General features: G+C 41.0%; 1 protein-coding gene across 1 annotated transcript in view; it reads right to left on the bottom strand.

The window, feature by feature from the left end:
* The window catches only part of phf11 (PHD finger protein 11), a 167,913-nt gene that overhangs the window by 3,709 nt on the left and 142,141 nt on the right, over positions 1-22,063 (bottom strand). The window contains exons 34-36 of the mRNA XM_041210924.1: positions 9,162-9,217; positions 5,484-5,583; positions 1,281-1,412 (exon numbers count right to left, since the gene is read on the bottom strand). Coding sequence (XP_041066858.1) covers positions 1,281-1,412; positions 5,484-5,583; positions 9,162-9,217 — 288 coding nt within the window. The remainder of the gene's footprint in view (positions 1-1,280; positions 1,413-5,483; positions 5,584-9,161; positions 9,218-22,063) is intronic.

Raw genomic sequence — 22,063 nt, 5'->3', positions numbered from 1 at the left:
TCCTCACCCCCATTTTGAAACCTAGCCGGAGAGGCTAGTTTCCATTTTAAGTGGCTATTTTATGAAATAAGGACAAAAATTTCCCAGTTGTCATGTGCACCTGGAATAGAGATTAGATTCAGCCCAGACTGGAATGATTGACATTGAATGCAAACTTTCACAAAAAAAAATGTCTCTGGGTCTCACTTAATTGAATTAATCGGTAATAAGCTGTACAGAAAATGGCAAATTTCTGTGTTACTGACAAAATGGATGATTCAGCTGTGAAAGACAACTGAATAGTCCCACATACTGTCATTTATAAGGTTAGATTAACATTGTGCCGTTTCACTTGATTAACTTTTCAGGCTGGGGAGGATTTTTTCTTATATTCATATCTTCCTATGGGTAAGGTAGACCCTGTGGTAAGGTAACTTATACGCGCTCTGCAAAGGGAATAGATTTGATGGGCTGAATGCTGTTTTCTTGTTGCATGCTTTTCCATGTCTAGAAACTCTATTATACCTAAAATAATGAATTCCAAAGTTCACTCCCTCTACAGCACTGCCTTCCAATGTTCCCTCTAATTTATGTTGCTGTACACAGCCTGCTTGTCCCTTTAAGATTGCCATACAGTTGTTCATACAGATAAGGAATGTTGCTTGTGCGCGGCCTGTTTATTTCTTGCATGGTACATTCCTGATACTGGGTGCAGTGCTGTAAGATGCCGACGTGACACACTGATGAATGCTATCAACCCTGCCACTGACTAGCATAATGTGCAATTGACTATACACCCACATTGCAAGTCCTGCTGTGGTATTGGTGCTAATTTACAATGTGTAAATGTGGCTTCAAATGTTGTGTAAAATTTAGGAATTGAATCAACAGTCATCTGGAAATCGAACAGAACCTGGAGATTTGATGAAGGCTGCTGTTCCAGAGTAATATAGTTACTTAAAGCAAACTTAGTAATCCTGCAGATGGTGGAGGAATTGAGAGATCACAGTCTCCTTCTTGCATTTCTCTGTGATGTTCTGTACCTGTCACCATGCAAATGGCTGTCAGAGCTGTAGCAGATATAAAAGCAATTACTTTGGCACAGTGCTAATATGGAGCAAGAGTACGATGGTACAATGCTGACTGTCATCTGACTAAACAAAAAATAGAACTAAATAACCTTTTACATAATTCACTTTATTTTTTGTTTAAAGACATGAATTTAAAACTATATATTCAGATTTAGTAGAATAAAAATCATCCACATCCAAATACAGCCACTAGTCGCAATGTTAACATACCTTTCTCTGTCGCTTTTTCATTAACTATATTTTGCTGAATGGAATTCAGATCATTCTGGATTTTCATGAAGATCTTTTCCACGCACCGCACTTCCTTGCATTTCTCCCAGAATGCCTTTGTTCGCCCTGTTGCTGTTCAAACACAATTGGGAACTAATGTTAACTGCGCAGAAAACTCCATATTTGAGCATGTATCATGTATCTGGCTTCCTGCAAAGCATCCATCTACAAGAGTCTTAATCCCCACCCCTGAATTTGTTCCTAACACTAAGACATGTGTATTGGATAGGGGAAGTAGGAAAAGGGAAGTAGAAAGGTAATGACAGAGAGAAAAGTGAGAAGCTAAAGTTGAGACAAAGGTCAATCAGCAAAGAACAAACATCTTTGTGTGTTCTGGCCAGTGGCCTAATTCTGGACAAATGTGATCCTTATAGAAAGTTAACAGTTGCTGAAAAGAAAACTACTAGTTTAATTTGAAATCGGATAGGCCAAGGATCTTAACACATTCAGGTTACCGAGTAAGGTAGCCGAATGGTTAAGACACTGAACCAGCAACTCATTGGTCACAAGGGAAAGCTAGTTAAACACGAGGGAGAAAGGAACAGAAGATAATGCTTACACAATTTGAAGATGGTGGGAGGAGGCTCCTTAGAGCATAAGCACCAGGATAGACCAGCTGGGCAACTGGTCTCTATCTGCTATAAATTCAATGTAATTCCACCTAGTTTAATCCCACCTACAGTAAATTATGAAAATTAATTCAGTAAAGTTGGTAAATTTATAGGTTGACAACAGAATTGATCATGCCAGTTCGTAACCAAAAACCTGACTGGCTTACTCAGAGGAGGAAACTAGTCACCTCTACCTCATCAGGCCTACATGTTACTTTAGGCCTACATTATGTGATTGACTTTTAACACCCTCAGGGAAACCAGGAATGCCAGTGTCACATACATCCTAAAAATAAATAAAAGCCACATCCAGGAACAAATAACAAGAATGGGTATTAAATTGTGTCAGGAAGATATAATAATTTTCATAATATTATTGGAATTTATTTTAAAATAGTGATATCTGTGTCTGTGTGTGTCTATGTGTGCGTGTGTGAGACTTAATTGGATTAAAGGCAGCTGGTCTGAAGGCTTTGATGTAAACAAATGTAAGGCGTAAAAGGACATTTGCATTTTTAAATACACCAGACTAGATTGTTTTCAAAGGAGGAGCAAAATGTGTCACCTAGCCAGGTGAAGTTGAGAAACAGTGTGTTTATTTTTCCCAAAGATTACTGGTAAAATTAGTACTATGATGATTTTTTATGACCAGGGAGGCAAAGTCCAAAGACACAGTGAAACAATGGGAATTTGCATTCAAAGGGGAAAATATGTGTAAAGGAGATGTGTGTATAAGAGAAGGCAGTCTAAGATTCAACATGAGTGAAACACCTTCAGCCTGTATATACCAAACCGCTGCCTCCAGGCACTGAAGTTAAGATCGTAAGATATAGTAGCAGAAGTGGGCCATTTGGCCCATCGAGTCTGCTCTGCCATTCAATGAGATCATGGCTGATCTGACAATCCTCAACTCCACTTTCCTGCCTTTTCCCCATAAGCCTTGATTCTCTTGCTGATTAAAAATCTGTCTATCTCCACCTTGAATATACTTAACAATCCAGCCTCTACAGCCCTGTGTGGTAAAGAATTTCACAGATTCACTACCCTCTGAGAAGAAATTCCTCCTCATCTCTGTTTTAAATGGGTGCCCTCTTACTCTGAGATTATGCCCTCTGGTCTTAGACTCTTCCACAAGGGGAAACAACCTCTCAGTATCTACTCTGTCAAGCTCCCTAAGAATCTTATATGTTTCAATAAAGTCACCTCTCATTCTTCTAAACTCCAATGAGTACAGGCCTAACCTACTCAACCTCTCCTCATAAGAAAATCTCTCCATATCCAGGATCAACCTAGTGAACCTTCTCCGGACTGCCTCTGATGCCAGCATATATTTCCTTAGATAAGGGGACCAAAACTGTTCACAGTATTCTAGGTGTGGTCTAACTAGTTTTAGCACGACTTCCCTATTTTTGTACTCCATTCCCTTTGAAATAAAGGCCAACATTCCATTTGCCTTACCTATTACCTGCTGAACTTGTATGTTAGCTTTTTGGGATTCATGCACAAGGACTCCTAAAACCCTCTGTGCTGCAGCCTTCTGCAGACTTTCTCCATTAAAATAATATTCAGCTTCTCTATTCTTCCTGCCAAAGTGCATAACCTCACATTTTCCCATATTATATTCCATCTGCCATTTTTTTGCCCACTCACTTAACCTGTCTATGTCCCTCTGTAGACTCCTTGTGTCATCCTCACCACTTGCCTTCCCACCTATTTTTGTGTCATCTGCAAACTTGGCGATAGTACATTCACTTCCCTCATCTAAGTCATTAATATATATAGTAAATAATTGTGGCCCTAGCACTGATCCCTGTGGCACTCCACTAGTTACAGGTTGCCATCCTGAAAATGCCCCCTTATCCCAACTCTCTGTCTTCTAGTAGTTAGCCAATCCTCTATCCATGCTAATATACTACTGAGAGAACTCACTTTGAATGTGAATGTACAGGATCTCGTTTACTTTGCCTGTGTCTTTTAAAATCTATGTGTTTTACTGTTGCCATTATGAAAGTGTAACTGGGAGTTGAATTAATTAGGGGGCTTAGAAGTTATTATAGTAGTAATTCGTAGACATACACGTGTGCTTAAAAATAATTTTTCTTGTTAATAGATGTTTAATTTAGTTTTATAAAAACCTCAAGACTTGATGGTCTTATTATTACTGAATTCAAAGCCCTCAAGCATCTCGAAACATACAAATTGAAAATTAGTTGTGATAGTTGCTTCAAGTTTCCCTCTGGGATTTGAACAGGTTAGCATTTACCATCTGCTGTGTCATAGCAATTGGGAGATGCTGTTGCTGCTGGTTAAATTTGCAAAAGGTGCAAAGAAACTGCATCATTGAAAAGTTTAAGGGAAACAAGATTTTTGTTGTTGCATCGTATAATTAGAGCCAGCTTTCCATTCTTCTTTATTCCATTACAAGGCTTCTTTTGCTTCTGTTTAATTGTGTCGGCATCACAGACTAATATCCATATTCTGCTAACACTCCTATGCTATATTCTTCACAAAATTCAAGTTATATTGGTTTATAAATAATTAAAATAAATGGGACAGAATCTCTGCTAATAGTGTTTTACTAAAGGTTCAGGGAATGTACGGTACTTGTTTGAAATAACAGTAGAAGATTCACCTTAGAACACAGTAATAGCTAAAATGAAATATTAGTAACTAATGCAACACAACAACTACAAATCATTTGACTCATATTATTTCAAATAGTTACTTGGTTTATCCAGTGTTCATTTCCAAGCAAAGTCTTGACACTATGGATCTTGCAACAATATGCTGAAGATCAGCATGCTGAATTACCAGGAATTACCCATCCTCTGGTAATAAAGCAACAGAATGTCAATGTCTCAAAAAATCCGTATCAATATCTTACTGTGTTCCTTAAGTGCTCTGCATTGGGTTACCACTTTGGCCCAACCAAGTTTCAGAAAGGCCAAGGCCTTGCCACCTCCAACTGTTTCTTAAATGATTCCAGTGTTTTCATCTCCACAAGTCTATCTGGAAGTCTATTCCACGTCCTACTTTTGAAGAGGAGAATGTCTGCTTACAATCCTAAATCTTATATTGGGGCGGGGAGGTTGGTGGTGGCTGTCATACCTCATATTTATCAAATCACAGTTTGTTCCGCATATTTCTGAACTAGAAGGTTCACTTCTATCAAATTCCACTGGAAGGCAATGTTACCTGAATCAGCACAGCTAACACTCGAAGGCTGTAGCAATTCACTATTATTGGATTAACTAACAAGGAAGTCAGCAAAATTATATTCAGAAACCACACCATCCTGTCAAAGATCTTTACAATATTTGGAGGAAACGCTGGAAACCACAACTTCCTTTATACACATACATCAGCATAATTAGAACCAAGCGCTGAACCTGAATATTAAGATAAAACAGCATTTCATCGAGACAAATAAACAGCAGGAGCAGTTCTTCGAGAAGTCGTGCCACCTGACGGAATTAAGAGCTGAGTAGAGCAATATGATTTCTCGAAGATTGAGTAGTTTTAAAAAAATTACCTGATGGTTTATGTGGTTCTCTGCCTGTGGTTAGGGCCTCTTCTGTAGTTTGCATTTGGACTTCCCGCCGTATGTCTTCAGTTTCCTCTTGGTACTCTTGCTGTAAAAAAAAAGCACAATTATAACTGGATTCTTGGTTCCCCAGGTCAATGTCAATTCTGTTACTTATTCTGTTACTGGGTCCAAAATAACATAATTTGAGACACCACAACTGAAATCTGTGGTTAAGCGCAGTATGGTTGTAACTTTGGGCCAATGGTTCCCAAAGCTCTCCACCACTGGGGATTTTCCTTGCACCTTTGAATCTGATTGAACTTTTTGTGATGGCCATTTAGAAATGTTTTGTAATGTTCTTTCAGATATTTTATGAATAAAGTATATTTCTCCAAAAAAAATTTGGGTCTGTGGTAGACTTGATGGAGCCTGATTGCTATAATTAGACAACAACTCCATTTTTGTTGTATTGTATATGTCTACCAGGATGTTAGAAGGCGAACGAGATGGACTTTTGTCTTTTTTCATCCAGCATTCCCATGTTCTTATGAGTACCTGCCTGGCTCTGGAGCTCACTCACTATTCTCCCTTACTTTCCTATAGAGTTGTGTCTGACCTCTGCCATGCAATATTGTTACCTCTGAGACAGGATTATCACTTCTAGTGGCTGTCTGAACATGCCACATATTGCCTAGGTGCTAATATCACCCAACAAACTGTGAAGCACTTGTCCCTTTATCAGATATATGTGAAGAATTTTAGTTACGAACTGTACAACCTTCAAACCCAAAACTGCATTGCTATTAATCCCATTTCTTCCCTTTTGAGCTTTGAAAAATGTTTATTCCCATGGAGGTGCAGTTCCACAGGTATTAGGTTGTGTTTGCCATGTTAAAATTCTTAAAAAGAAAACAAGTATTTGCATTATATAGCAGAATATAGCATGGAATACATCCAAAGCCACTTAACAGATACCTGCAAACCAGAGGGGGAGGATTAGGCAAAAACAGAATTACCTGGAAAAACTCAGCAGGTCTGGCAGCATCGGCGGAGAAGAAAAGAGTTGACGTTTCGAGTCCTCATGACCCTTCGACAGAACTTGAGTTCGAGTCCAGGAAAGAGCTGAAATATAAGCTGGTTTAGGGTGTGTGTGTGGGGGGCGGAGAGATAGAGAGACAGAGAGGTGGAGGGGGTTGGTGTGGTTGTAGGGACAAACAAGCAGTGATAGAAGCAGATCATCAAAAGATGTCAACATTAGGCAGGCTGATTAAAAGCTTTGTTTAAAGGAGGGATATACAGGGGCTTGTGTGGTGGAAAGAGATATGGAGTTTTCAGAGAGTTGAATGTAAGCAGCTGAAGGTCTGGGTGTCAATGAAGTTGGGAGGTTGACACACAAAAAGCTGGAATCAGAGAATGAAGAGTTCAGGCAGGGTTAAACAGGGGCAGGTGATCGGAAAAGGCAAGGCTGTGGAATGATTTAAATACAAGAGGAATTTCAAATTTGAAATGCTTAGGAAGAAATGTAAAGCATCAAAAAATAACTGTCACAATCATGAAGTTTATAAGATTGTTACGTTTTGGGACTGCCTTCAATTTAGGGTAAAATAAAGGGGGTCATGTGACCTGTTCTGAAGTCTGCCTGACAACAGGCCTGGGTGATGATGGCTGTTAAAGATTAAAACTGGAAAGATGAAAGTTGTTCACACTTGGAGACAAATTAGCCTGTGTGCTAACAATGCGTAGTCTCCAAAGTCCCAGAAAAGTGTTGACAATGTCGTGTTGAAAGCAGTTGTGCTTTAAACTGTCCATTTACTTCCAAGATGAAAGAGAGTTAGGGTCTCAAGGATAGCTAATCAGCTTTTTTACCTGGGTACAAAGTCCACGTGATTCTCATTGCCATAGAGATAGGCTTTGAGAGGAGAAATGTCTAAGATATCCCTAAAAACTTACATGACAAGGTTACTCTGTCAGGATCTGGGAGAGGGAGAGCAGCTATAGGCAGCAAGATGCTGTGGTTCACCATGGAGGAATACAGGTAGGAGCTCACACTCGAATTGCAAAGGTGGAATTCATGAGGAGTTAAAACAAGGAAGATTCGCCTGGCTTGTGCTAGAGGAAGAACCTCCAGGGAAAAAAAAACTCACTTTTAAACTGTTCTGAGATTAAAAGTTCCCAGGCTGAGAAGGGAACAGAACAGAGGAAAACCCTCAGGAACTAAGAATCATCTTGGACTGGTTCTGGAAGAATTGAATGTCTACTTAAAGGACACTGCAAAGTATATCTGTAAAGTGTGTTTTTGATTAAACTCAAAGAAAAAGGGGAATGTTATGGTTGCCTACAAAGATAGTGTTTAATCAATAATGCTTTTCGTCTTTTGTTGCAGTAAAAATCTTAAAACATGAAATCTTGTCATGTCATCCTTTCACTATTAACTGGAAATTCAATTTATTTTTTTTTAGAAGTTATTGTTCTCTATGGAGATCGTAACAGTAACTTTTGGTAGGAAAAGTTCACATTTTTTGCCAGAAGGTGGATACACCATTTTTTTGTCACAATAAATAGTGACGTGGGTAAATCCACTTGGGTTAGCAACTGGAGTAGATAAATACTTGAATCCTAACCAGCTGTCCTGAGTTTAAGTCCGAGGGCTGCTTGTGTTACTAAGGAAATGAACCGATTCCAGTTATTGCTTCGACAAGTAAGGGTCAATGAGCAAGGCAATTTCAAAGAACTTTTGCTGTTTTCTGCAGATTTATTGGACGAGCTTTCACTTCTCGAACACCAGATAGAGTACCCTTGATGAGAGTGCCATGTTCCATCTTTTGAAGGTGAAAAAAATTCACCCCTCATCACTGAACATGCTTCCTATCATTTAAGCTGAGAAGCAATGTTGGTTCTTTCTGAAAGAGCCACAGACACATGTAGACGGGCTGTTTCTGCTTGTGGAAGAATCCAAGGCCAGAGCTCTTAAATACAAGATGATCACTACTAACTCCAATAAGGAATTCAGGAGGAAGTTCTTTACCAGAAATTTGTTAGAATGTGGAACTTGCTAATACAAGAAACAGGTGAGGCGAATAACATGTGCATTTAAGGGGCAGCTGGATAAATAATGAGAGGGAAAGGAACAGATGGTTATTCCGATATAACTAAATTAAGTATGGCGGCAGAAAGCTTGTGTGAATCACTAACACCAGCATAGACTTGTTGGGCCTAATATCCTATTTCTGCGCTGTAATTTCTATGTAATCCTATATAATCCTGATTTCTCATACTGAGGAAGATGCACAATGACAAGAAGCCTTAAACAAAGCAATTGTGTATGCCTAAACCATGCTTAACTTAATGTATCTATGAGAATGCAATGGAATAAGCTTTAGAAATGATAAAAGTATTATATCCATTAATCATCCAGGTATCTATTAGCATGTAGTTTAATTAAACTGTATTACCTTGCAGATTTATACTTAAATAGTTAAATCAGTGCACATGTTAGAGATACTAGAAACCCAAGGTCAAATCTCTGATCATCACACTCAAGGCTTGATCTCAGGTCGGTTCTCAACCGCAGCAACCAGGAGGAAAAGGGTTTCCCCTTCAAGTTGTGTCCCATCTGATATGACAGGGATGTGAGAGATCACAATATCAAAATAATTAAAAAATATTTAACATTATCAAACATACTTGGTCTAAATTAGTGCTTGTATCACTGCAGTTCCCATCATTTGGATCATTTTCATCTGTAAAAAATAAAGATCAATTTGTGTGAGACATTTAAATGTGCAATGATTTGTTTTTTTGATTTTACACAACAAAATCAGAAGTTCTTCATTTACTCATGAGACCTCTGCTAATCAATTTATCTCAAACCAGCATATAAACCGCTATGAACACCACCACACTAACCATGACAGACCCTAAAAATTAAAAGGAGGGGAGAGTTGCTTAGGCAGTTCCTTCATGATTTAATCTGTTCATTTTCTTGACATGTCCTTGATAGGTTAAGGATAGAAATGAGAAAGAATGTTGTCATCAGCAAAGCTTTATCCTTGTACTATCAAAAATGCTTTAAAATAACAGGCTGGCGTAGACTAAACTATTCCCTCTTTTTCCTGTTTTTATCCTCTCATGGGCTTCCCCTAACTGGAAGACGATGACAAGACGAGAGGGCAGGGTGGCCTGCCTGCACCCAAACCCTTCTGTCAGTACTGCTCACAACCAATAGCCGGACTGAATGCACCTACCACAGAAATGCCCTTTTCAATTCTTCCCGTCTCTGACGGAGTGAAACATGTAGCTCATTGTTGGGCCTTCTGCGTATACTGCAGTTGAAACTGGGGGTTCAGTGGGCTGAGACTGGAATGTAGTCATGGCACAAAGGAGCTCCAATATGTGCTGTCATCTCACTAAACATTACCTAAATGAGTATTCCAGTGAGTGAACAGATAATAGGAAAAGTGAAACTGCTGATTTAGGAACTATCATTCCCAAAGCTCTTCACCACTGGGGTTTCCTTGGATAATTTCAGGATCTGTTGTAGACTAATTGATAGAGACTAATTGCTATGATTAGTAAGCAACTTCACTAGCATTGGACCATGTGACTACCAGAATGATAAAAGGTGATGAAATGGAGCTGGGTCTTTTTCTGTCTAGTAATTCAATGACACCTTTTACAGTTACACGACAAAAACAGTGTCCAAAGTTTTTATTCACCACCCCCCCCCCATCCCCCCATGGTCTGAAATTTACCAATTACATTGAATAATCACTGTTAGATCTTAGTGATGATCCAGATGACACAGGAGAAAAGTAAAAGAGCATCTTAGTACTCGTGATCACAACATAATAAGGTTCAAAATTAGGATAAAGAGTGACATGTGTATGACTATGACTAAGATAATAGATTAGAAATAAGGGAGAAACTAATAAGGTAACTGGGCGGAAATCTCAAAAGTTGAGATAGAGAAACAATGGGAATTATTTAATAGGATAATCAATAGAATCATAGAATGGTTACAGCACAGAAGGGGACCATTTGATCCATCATGTCCGTGCTATTTCTCTGAAGGAGCAATTCACCGAGTGCTACTCCTCTGCCTTTTTCCCATAGCCCTGCACATTTTCCCTTTTAGAAAATTACCCATTTCCCTTAAGAAAGCCTCAACTGACCCTCCTTTCACCACATTCTTGGATAGTGCATTCTAGATCCTAATCACTCACTGCATGATTAAGTTTTTCCTCATGTTGCCATTGTTTCTTTTGCCACTTACCTTAAATCTGTGCCCTCTGATTCTCAATCTTTCCACCAATGGAAACATAGTTTCTCCCTATTTACTCTGTATAGACTCCTCATGATTTTGAACATCTCTATCAAATCTCCTCTAAACCTTCTCTGCTCCAAAATGAACAGTCCCAACTTCTCCAATCTTTCTACATAACTGAAGTTCCTCATTCCTGGAACCATTCTTGTGAATCTTTCCTGTACCCTCTGTAAAGCCTTCATATTCTTCTTAAAGTGTGGTACCCACAAGGGGACACATTACTCCAATTGAGATTGAACCAATGTTTTATACAAGATTAACATAACTTCTTTGCTTTTTACTCTTTTGATAAACCTGTATGCCATATGATTTATTACCACTCTCAATCTGTCCTGCCATTTCCAATGATTTATGCACATATACACCCAGGTCGTTCTGCTCCTGCACCTCCTTTAGAATCATGCCTTTTATTTTATATTGTCTCTCTGCACTTTATCAAAATGGATCACTTCACACTTCATTGCACTGAAATTTCATCTGCCACTTGTCTTGCCATTTTATCAACCTATGTCCTTTTCAAGTTCTAAACTATCCTTCTCATGGTTCACAACACTTCCAAGTTTTGTATCATCTGCAAATTTTTAAATTGGATCCTAAGGTGGTAGGTCATTAATATATATCAGGAAGAGCAGGGGTCCTAACACCGATGCCTGGAGAACTCCACTATATACCTTCCTCAGGTCCATTCACCACTACTCTCTGTTCCCTGTCACTCAGCCAATTTCATATCCACGTTGCTACTGTCCCTTTTATTCCACGAGCTTTAACTTTGTTCACAAGTCTGTTGTGCAGCACTTTATCAAATGCCTTTTGGAAGACCATGCACACCACATCAACAACGTTCTATTAATCAATCCTCCCTAATACCTCAAAATAAGATTCAAACATGATTTTCTCTTAACAAACTGTCTTTCCTTAATTAACCCACATTTGCCCAAATGACAGGAGGTACAGTGTTTCAAATCCAGCTGTCTGAAAACTGGACATTTTTTAAGCTGCCATGTGTGAATTTTAATTAGAATTAGATGTGTAAAATAACTTACCAGCTTATTTAGCTGCATGATGGCGTGAATAGTTTTCGGCTTTGCCTGCCTGCCTTTTCCTGTGGTCCAAGTGACCTTTCACCCCATCTGATCCAGCTTGGCCCAATCTACCCAACCTGATCTTGCCCCAAGTGTCCAACCTGAAAACCGGCATGGGCTTGGTCCCAAGGTTGCCGGTTTTGAGACATTATACCTGCACTAAATTTGGCTTGAATTATTGTTTCTGAAAGCTTCCCCAGTACAGGGGTTGAACCGACTGGCCTGTTGCTGCTGGGCTTACCTTGACACGCTTTTTTGAACAAGAGAACATTTGCAATTTTCTTGTCCTCTGGCACCACCCAAGTCTAAGGAAGATTGGAAAATTAAGGCCAGTGCCTCCGCAATTTCCGCTCTCACTTCCCTCATTATCCTTGGATGTATCTCATCCACTCCCAGTGCTTTATCAACCATAGGTACAGATAGCCTATCCAATACTCTTCCTTAACAATTTAAACCCTTCGAGTATCTGAACTACCTCCTCTTCCACCACAACCTGGGCAGCAGCATCTTGGTAAAGACAGATGCAAAGTACTCATTTAATAGCTCAGCTTTGGCCCCTGCCACCATGCAGAAATCTTCTTTTTGGTTCCTAATGGGCCCCACTCCTCTTACCACCCTTTTACTATTTATATGCCTATGGTTGGATTCCCTTTTAAATGAGCTGCCAGTCCCTTCTCATACTCTCTCTTTGCTTCTCTGATTTGCTTTTTCAATTCCACTCTGAATCTTCTATATTAGGCCTGATTCTCAATTATATTATCCACCTGACATCTGTCATAAGTACACTTTTTCTGATTCATCTTAATCTCTATCTCTTTAATCATCCGGGGAGCTCTAGATCTACCTTTCCTCTTCATGGGAATATACCTTGACTGTACTCAAACTATCTCTGCTTTAAAGGCAGTCCATTGTTCAGTTACAGTTTTCCTGCTAATCTTGGATTCCAATTTATCTGGGTCAGATCCATTCTTACCCCATTGAAGCTGACTTTCCCCCAGTTAATTATTCTTATTCTGGGTAGCTCCTTGTTCTTTTCCATAGCCAACATAAATCTTATGAAACAATGGTCACTGTCCCCTAAATGTCCCCCTACTAACACTTGATCCACTTGGCCCACCTCATTCCCAATACCTCTTGCACCATCTCTGCAGGCCTGCATTCATCTGCCCTTTCCTCCAGTTTCTAAACTCAGTTGCATGTGTTACCAGGAGTAATCCAGAGATTACTACTATTAAGGTCCTGATAGCTAATTTCCTACCTAGCACCTTAAATTTTAAGTACAGGATCACACCCTTCTTTCTACCTACATCATCGGTACCAACATGGACCATGAATAGAGTTCAAGTGAAATGTATTACATTAAAAGCCAACATCAAGCAAGCTAATTCTGGGGCATTGTAGATAAACAAAGAAAAAATCGAATCTAAAGAAAAATATGGAAGAAAATACGGAAGTACTTAAGGAGAGGACAAAAAGGAGTACAAAGGACTTCTGAGAGAAGTTGAAAAAACATAAGGAAGCTAACGAGAAACTATAAAATTAAATGATCAAAGCCTGTTCTGCCGTTCAATATGATCATGGCTGATCTTGAGCTTCAGCTCCACTTTCTCACCCGCTCCCAATATCCGATTCCGAGACACCAAAAATCTGTCTATCTCATCCTTAAATATATTCAGTATCGGTGCATCTACAACCCTCTGGAGTAAAGAATTCCAAAGATTCACAACTTTCTGAGTGAAGAAATTTCCCCTCATCTCAATCATAAACGATCAGTCATTATTGCTGATATTGAATGTATTTAAGGATGAGATAGACAGATTTTTGGTGTCTTGGAATTGGATATTGACATAGGGAGTGACAAGGTATTGGAGGTGTTGGCAGGCTTAAAAGTAGTCAAATCTCCAGGTTCGGATAATTTGGGTCCCAGACTGCTGAGGGAGGCAAGGGAGGAGATCGCAGGGGCTCTGACCCAAATTTTTAATTTTTCTCTGGCCGCAGGAGAGGTGCCAGAGGACTGCAGAACAGCTAATGAGATTCCACTATTTAAGAAGGATTGTAGAGATAAGCCAGGGAACTACAGACCAGTGAACCTCATGTCAGTGGTAGGGAAACTATTGGAGAAAATTCTGAAGGAAAGAATCTATCTCCACTTGGAGAGGCAAGGTATGATCAGGGATAGTCAGCTTGGCTTTGTCAGAGGGAGGTCATGCCTAACAAATTTGATTGAATTTTTTGAGGAGGTGACCAGGTGTGTAGATGAGGGGAGTGCAGTTGATGTAGTTTATATGGATTTCAGCAAAGTCTTTGACAAGGTCCCACATGAGAGACTTATAAAGAAGGCAAATGCATTTGGGATACAGGGTAATTTGATAAGGTGGATTCAAAATTGGCTTAGTTGTAGGAGGCAGAGGGTGATGACAGAAGGATGTTTTAGTGACTGGAAGCCCGTGTCCAGTGGCATACCACAGGGATCTGTGCTGTGTCCCCTATTATTTGTCATTTATATAAACGACATAGATGACTGGAATGCACTGCCTGGGAGGGTTGTGGAGGTGGGTTGCCTCACATTCTCTAAAAAGTACCTGAATGAGCACTTGGTACATCATAACATTCAAGGCTATGGGCCAAGTGCTGGTAAATGGGATTAGGTATGTAGGTCAGGTGTTTCTCACCTGTCGATGCAGACTCGATGGGCCAAAGGGCCTCTTCTGCACTGTGAGATTCTGTGACTAACCTCGAAACCATTACTCTAACTGTAGATTCCCCAGTCAGGGGAAACAACTTCTCAGTGTCTATCCTGTCAAGTCCCTTCACAATCTTGAATGTTTTAATGAGATCACCTCTCATTCTTATAAATTCCAGAGAATACTGATCCAATTTACTCAGCCTATCATAGGACAACCTTCTCATCCCAGGGGCCAAACATAGTGAACCTTTGTTGTACTGCCTCCAATGCAAGCATGACCATCCTTAAACATCCTTCACAAAACTTGGTGGTCTCACCAAAGCCCTGTACAACTGTAGCAAGCCTTCCTTATTCTTGAACCCCAATCCCCTCACAATAAAGGCCAATATACCATTTGCTGTCCCAATTGCTTGCTGTACATGCATGCTAAATTTTTTGTGTTCCTTGTACAAATACACTGAAGTCTGCCTGAATGTAAACATCGACAGGTTTCACGCCTTTTAAAAATATTCTGCTTTTTTATTCTTATTACCAAAATAACTAACCTCATACTTCCCCATTTTATACTCCATCTGCTAGCTTGTCGCCCAGTCACTTAATCTGTCTATATCTCTTTTCAGCCACTTTGTTTTCTCCTCATCACTTGAATTCCCACCTAGCTTTGTATTGTCAGCAAATTTAGATATATTACTCCCTGTCTCTTCACTAAGTCATTAATATAGTTTGTAAATAGCTGAGGCCCCAGCACTGATCCTTGTGACACTCCACTCATCACAGTCCATCAGCTTAAAAATGCCCCATTTATCCCTACTATCTGCTTCCTTTCTGTTAACCAATCCTCTATCCATGCTAATATGGCACCCCCAACTCCATGAGCCCTTATCTTGTGTATTAACCATTTTTGTGGCACCTTATCAAATGCCTTTTGGAAATCCAGGTACTATATCTGTTTCCCCTTTATCTACCCTACTAGTTACATCCTCAAAATCTCTAATAAATTTGTCTAACAGGATTTCCCTTTCATAAAACCATGTTGCCTTATTCTAATCATATTATGCTTTTCTAATTGCATTGTTAAGACTTCCTCAATCACAGATTCCAGCACTTTGCTGATGACTGATGTCAGGCTAACATAATCGTAGTTCGCCGATCTCTCCTTCCCTCCTTTCTTGAATAACGGTGTTACATTTGTTAACTTCCAATCTGCTGGGAGCAATCCAGAATCTAGGGAATTTTGGAAAATCATAACCAGAGCATTCACTATCGCTGCAGCGATCCCTTTTAGAACCCTAGGATATAGGCTATAAGGTCCTTGGAATGTGTCAGTTTTTAGTTCTTTGACTTTCTCTAGTGCTTTTTCTGTGCTGATATTAATTACCTTAATTTCCTCACTCTTTAGTCCCTAGGTTACCTTCTATTGCTGGTATGTAACTGTGAAGACAGACACAAAATATTTATTAAATGTATCTGCCTTTTCCTCCTTCCCCATGAGGATTCCTCCTGTAATAAAATAAAAGCAAAATACTGCAGGTACTGGAAATCTGAAATAAAGCTAAAAGCTCTGAAGCAGGGTCATACAGACTTCAAAAGTTAACTCTGTTTCTCTCTCCACAGAATTTCTTCTGTCTTTCCTTCTAAGGGACCAGTGTTCACTTTAGTTACTCTCTTTTTATATACTTGTAAAAGCTCTTAAAATCTGTTTTTACATTCTTGGCTAGTTCTCTACATTCTATTTTTCCCTTTTAATCAACTTTTTGGTGGTCCTTTTCTGGTTTCTAAAACATTCTCAATCCTGAGACTTACAACTATAATTTGCAATATTATAAACCTCTTTTTAAATCTAAGACTATCCTTAATCTCCTTAGTAAGCCATGGATGGATCTTTCTCGCTGAGTTTTGTTTTTCAATGGAATGTGCTTCTGTTTAGCATCTTGAACTGTTTCTTTAAATGTTTCCCACTGTTTATTAACTCCATACATTTATTTCCCCAATCAACCATAGACAGCTCTCCCCTCATAGCTATGTAATTGGCTTTGTTTAAGTTTAAGGTTTTTGTTCGAGATTAGAGTATGTTGTTTCAAAACAATGTGGAATTTAATTGTATTATGATCACTATTTCCTGGTGCATTTTTTACAATGACATTACTAATTAATCCTGCCCCACTGCACAATAGATTCATCCCTATTTATCCAACATATTGCTCCAGGAAACCTTTGTGAAAGCATTTTTGAAACTTATCTTCCAGACCACCTTTGTAAATTTGATTGGTCCAGTCTATATGAAGATTAAAGTCCCCCATGACTATTACATTGCCTTTGTTACAAGTTCCAATAATTTCTTGCTTAATGCTCTGTCCAATGGTGTAACTATAGTTAAGGGAGCCTATGAACTACTCCCACCAGCGTTTTCTGATGCTTGCTATTCATAATCTCTACCCATACTAATTCTACTGCCTGATTTTCTGAGCCAAGATCCTTTTTCGCTGATCCACTCCTCCATCACCCCCTACACCTCAACCCCCTCCCACTGCACCTTCTCATGCAACTGCAGTAGGTGCAACACCTGCCCCTTTACTTCCCCTCTCCTCACCGTCCAAGGGCCCAAACACTCCTTTCAAGTGAAGCAGCACTTTACTTGCACTTCCCTCAATTTAGTCTACTGCATTCGCTGCTCCCAATGCGGTCTACTCTACATTGGAGAGACCAAATGCAGACTGGGTGACCGCTTTGCGAAGCACCTTCAGTTTATCCGTAAGCATGACCCAGACCTCCCTGTCGCTTGCCATTTCAACACACCGCCCTGCTCTCATGCCCACATGTCCGTCCTTGGCTTGCTGCAATGTTCCAATGAAGCTCAACGCAAACTGGAGGAACAGCACCTCATCTTCCGACTAGGCACTTTACAGCCTTCCGGACTTAATATTGAGTTCAACAATTTCAGATCATGAGCTCTGTCCTCCATCCCCACCCCCTTTCTGATCCCCCTTTTTCCAATCATTTATAATTTATTTACAAATATATTTTTCTTTTCCCACCTATTTTTAAATTTATTTTGATCTATTGTTTTATCTCCACCTTTTAGCCCATTTCAATCCCTTCCCCCCACCCCACCCCCACTAGGGCCATCTGCCACTTGCTTGTCCTGCTTGCTATTCTTATGTCCCCATTAGCACATTCCTTAGATAATATCACCACTGTCAACACTCCTTTGTCCTTTTGTCTATGACATCTTTGGCAATCTCTTCTTTGCCTTCACCATCACTGGCCCCTTATCCAGTTCTACCTGTCCCATCCCCCTCTACCAGCTTATATTTCACCTCATTTCTCTATTTCCTTAGTTCTGATGCAGGGTCATATAGACTCGAAACATCAACTGTATTCTTCTCCGCAGATGCTGTCAGACCTGCTGAGTTTTTCTAGGTATTTTTCTTTTTGTGCTAGATTTCCAGCATCCACAGTATTTTGCTTTTATCCTTATATCATCCTTTATTAGCAGAGCTATCCCTCCTCCTTTTCCATTCTGCCTGCCTTTTTGAAATGCTGTGTACCTGAAATATGTATTTCCCAACCTTGGTCACCTTGTAACCATGTGTCTATAATGGCCATTAGATCTAAATCATTTATGCCACTAGTTCATCTATCTTATTGCAGATACTCCCCGCATTCAGATAAAGTGAATTCAAGTTTAATTTTTCATTACTATTCCCTGCATGGACCTTAGCCTCTGATGCACTATTACCATTAAATTCTCTGTCCCCTCCTGATCCACTCAACTTGTCTTTACTCATATTGTCGCTGGATTAGTAATCCAGAGAGCCAGAGTAATGGGGTTCAAATCCTGCTGCAGCAGATGGTGGAATTTGAATTCAATAAAAATCTGAAATCAAAAAGTCTAATGATGACCATGAAACTATTGTCGATTGTCGTAAAAACCCATCTGGTTCACTAATGTCCTTTAGGGAAGGAAATCTGCCATCCTTACCTGGTCTGGCCTACATGTGACTCCAGACCCACAGCAATGTGGTTGACTCTGAAATGGCCCAGCAAGACACTCAGTTGTATTAAGCCGATATAAAGTCTCAAAACAGGAATGAAACCAGATGGACTGCCCAACATCGACCTAGGCACCGGAAATGACAATGGCATACTCAACTCTGTCAACCCTGCAAAGTCCTCCTTACTAACATCTGGGGGGAGAGCTGTCTCTCAGACTAGTCAAGTAACAGCCTGACATAGTCATCCTCATGGAATCATACCTCACAGATAATGTCCTAGGCACCACCATCACCATACCTGGGTCTGTCCTGCTGGTGGGGCGGCCAGAGGTGGCTGCACAGTGGTATATAGTCAGGAGGGAGTTGCCCTGGGAGTCCTCAACATGACTCTGGACCCATGAACTCTCATGGCATCAGGTCAAACATGGGCAAGGAAACCTCCTGCTGATTACCACGTACCGCCCTCCCTCAGCTGATGAGTCAGTGCTCCTCTATGTTGAACATCACTTGGAGGAAGCACTGAGGGTGGCAAGGGTGCAGAATGTACTCTGGGTGGGGGACTTCAATCTCCATCACCAAGAGTGGCTCGGTCGCACCACTACTGACCGAGCCCTAAATGACATAGCTGCTAGACTGGGTCTGTGGCAGGTAATGAGGGAACCAAAAGGAGGGAAAAACATACTTGATCTCATCCTCACCAACCTGCCTCCTACAGATGCATGTGAGAATGACAGTACTGGTGGGAGTGACCACCGTCGTTGTGGAGATGAGGTCCCGCCTTCACGTTGAGGATATCCTCTATCGTGTTGTGTGGCACTACCATTGTGCTAAATGGGATAGATTTCGAACAGATTTAATAACTCAAGACTAGCATCGATGCGGCACTGTGGGCCATCGGCAGCAGCAGAATTGTACTCGAACACAAATTGTAACCTCATAGCCCGGCATATCCCTCACTCTACCATTACCATCAAGCCAGGGGATCAACCCTGGTTCAATGAGGAGTGTAGGAGGGCATGCCAGGAGCAGTACCAGGCATACCTAAAAATGAGGTGTCAGCCTGGTGAAGCTATAACACAGGACTACTTGCAGGTCAAACACCATAAGCACCAAGCAATAGATAGGGATAAACGATTCCACAACTAACGGATCAGATCTAAGCTCTGCAGTCCTGCAGTCCATCCAGTTGTGAATGGTGGTGGACTTTTAAACAACTCACTGGAGAAGGCTCCACAAATATCCCCATCCTCAATGATGAGGGAGCCCAGCAGATGAGTGGAAAAGATAAGGCTAAAGTATTTGCTACAATCTTCAGCCAGAAGTGCCGAGTGGATGATCCATCTCAGGCTCCTCCAGAGGTCCCCAGCAACATAGATGCCAGTCTTCAGCCAATTCAATTCACTCCACATGATATCAGGAAACGGCTAAAGGCACCGGATACTGCAAAAGCTATGGGCCCTGACAATATTCCAGCAATAGTATTGAAGGCTCGTGCTCCAGAACTTGCCGCACCCCTAGCCAAGCTGTTCCAGTACAGCTACAACACTGGCATCTACCCAGCTATGTGGAAAATTGTCCAGGTATGTCCTGTACACAAAAAGCAGGACAAATCCAACCGGGGCATTAACAGTCCCATCAGTCTACTCTCGATCATCAGTAAAGTAACAGAAGGGATCACCAACAGTGCTATCAAGCAGCATTTGCTTAGCAATAACCTGCTCACAGATGCCCAGTTTGGGTTCTGCCAGGGCCACTCAGCTCCTGACCTCATTACAGCCTTGGTTCAAACATGGACAGAAGAGCTGAACCTCCGAGGAGAGGTGAGAGTGACTGCCCTTGACATCAAGGCCACATTTGACTGAGTGTGGCATCAAGGAACCCTAGCAAAACTAGAGTCAATGGGAATCAGGGGAGAACTCTCTGCTGGTTGGAGTCATACCTAGCACAAAGGAAGATGGTTGTGGTTGTTGAAGGTCAATCATCTCAGCTCCAGGACATCACTGCAGGAGTTCCTCAGGGTAGTGTCCTCAGCCCAACCACCTTCAGCTGCTTCAACAATGACCTGCCTTCCATCATAAGGTCAGAAGTGGGGATGTTCCCTATTGATTGCACAATATTCAGCATCATTCGTGACTTCTCAGATACTGAAGCAGTCCATGTCCAAATGCAGCAAAACTGGGACAATATCCAGGCTCGGGGCTGACAAGTGGCAGCTAACATTCACACCACATGAGTGTCAGGCAATGACCATCTCCATCAAGAGAGAATCTAAACATTGCCCCTTGACAATTAATGGCATTACCATCTCTGAATCCCCCACTATCAACATCCTGGGAGTTACCATTGACCAGAAACTGAACTGGACTAGCCATATAAATACTGTGGCTACAAGAGCAGGTCAGAGGCTAAGAATCCTGTGACGATAACTCACCTCCTGACTCCCCAAAGCCTGTCCACCATCTACAAGGGACAAGTCAGGAGTGTGATGGGATACTCCCCACTAGCCTGGATAAGTGCAGCTCCCAAAATACTCAAAGAGCTCCACACCGTCCAGGGCAAAGCAGCCCGCTTGATTGGCACCACATCCACAAACATTCACTCCCTCCACCATAGCACAGTAGCAGCTGTGTGTACCATCAACAAGATGCACTGCAGGAATTCACCAAGTCTCCTTAGACAGCACCTTCCAACCCACAATGACTAGAAGGAGGATTCAAAATTGGCTTAGTTGTAGGAGGCAGAGGGTGATGAAAGAAGGATGCTTTAGTGACTGGAAGCCAGTGTCCAGTGGTGTACCACAGGGATCTGTGCTGGGTCACCTATTATTTGTCATTTATATAAATGACATAGATGACTATGTGGGTGTAGGATTAGTAAGTTTGCAGATGACACAAAGATTGGGTGGTTAACAATGAGGTTGAGTGTCTTGGGCCACAGGAAGATATAGATGGGGTGGTCAAATGGGCAGATAAGTGGCAGATGGAATTTAACCCTGAAAAGTAAGAGGTGATACATTTTGAAGGAGTAATTTGACTAGGGAGTATTCAATGAATGGCATGACAGCAGGAAGTTCTGAGGAACAAAGGGATCTTGGCGTGTGTGTCCATAGATCTCTGAAGGCAGAGGGGCATGTTAGTGGGATGGTGAAAAAGGCATATGGGGCACTTGCCTTTATCAATCAAGGAATAGATTACAAAAGTAGGGAGGTCATGTTGGAGTTGTACAGAACCTTGGTGAGGCCACAGCTGGAGTACTGTGTGCAGTTCTGGTAGCCACATTATAGGAAGGATGTGATTGCACTGGAGGGGGTGCAGAGGAGATTCACCAGGATGTTGCTTGGGATGAAACATTTAAGTTATGAAGAGAGGTTGGATAGACTTGGGTTGTTTTCGTTGGAGCAGAGAAGTCTGAGGGGTGACCTGATCGAGGTGTACAAGATTATGAGGGGCATGGACAGGGTGGACAGGGAACAGCTGTTCCCCTGAGTTGAAGGGTCAGTC

Source organism: Carcharodon carcharias, chromosome 18, assembly GCF_017639515.1.
Source record: "Carcharodon carcharias isolate sCarCar2 chromosome 18, sCarCar2.pri, whole genome shotgun sequence".
Taxonomy (NCBI): domain Eukaryota; kingdom Metazoa; phylum Chordata; class Chondrichthyes; order Lamniformes; family Lamnidae; genus Carcharodon; species Carcharodon carcharias.
Note: the sequence above shows the minus strand (reverse complement) of the source record. Positions and strands in the feature narration are given on the sequence as shown.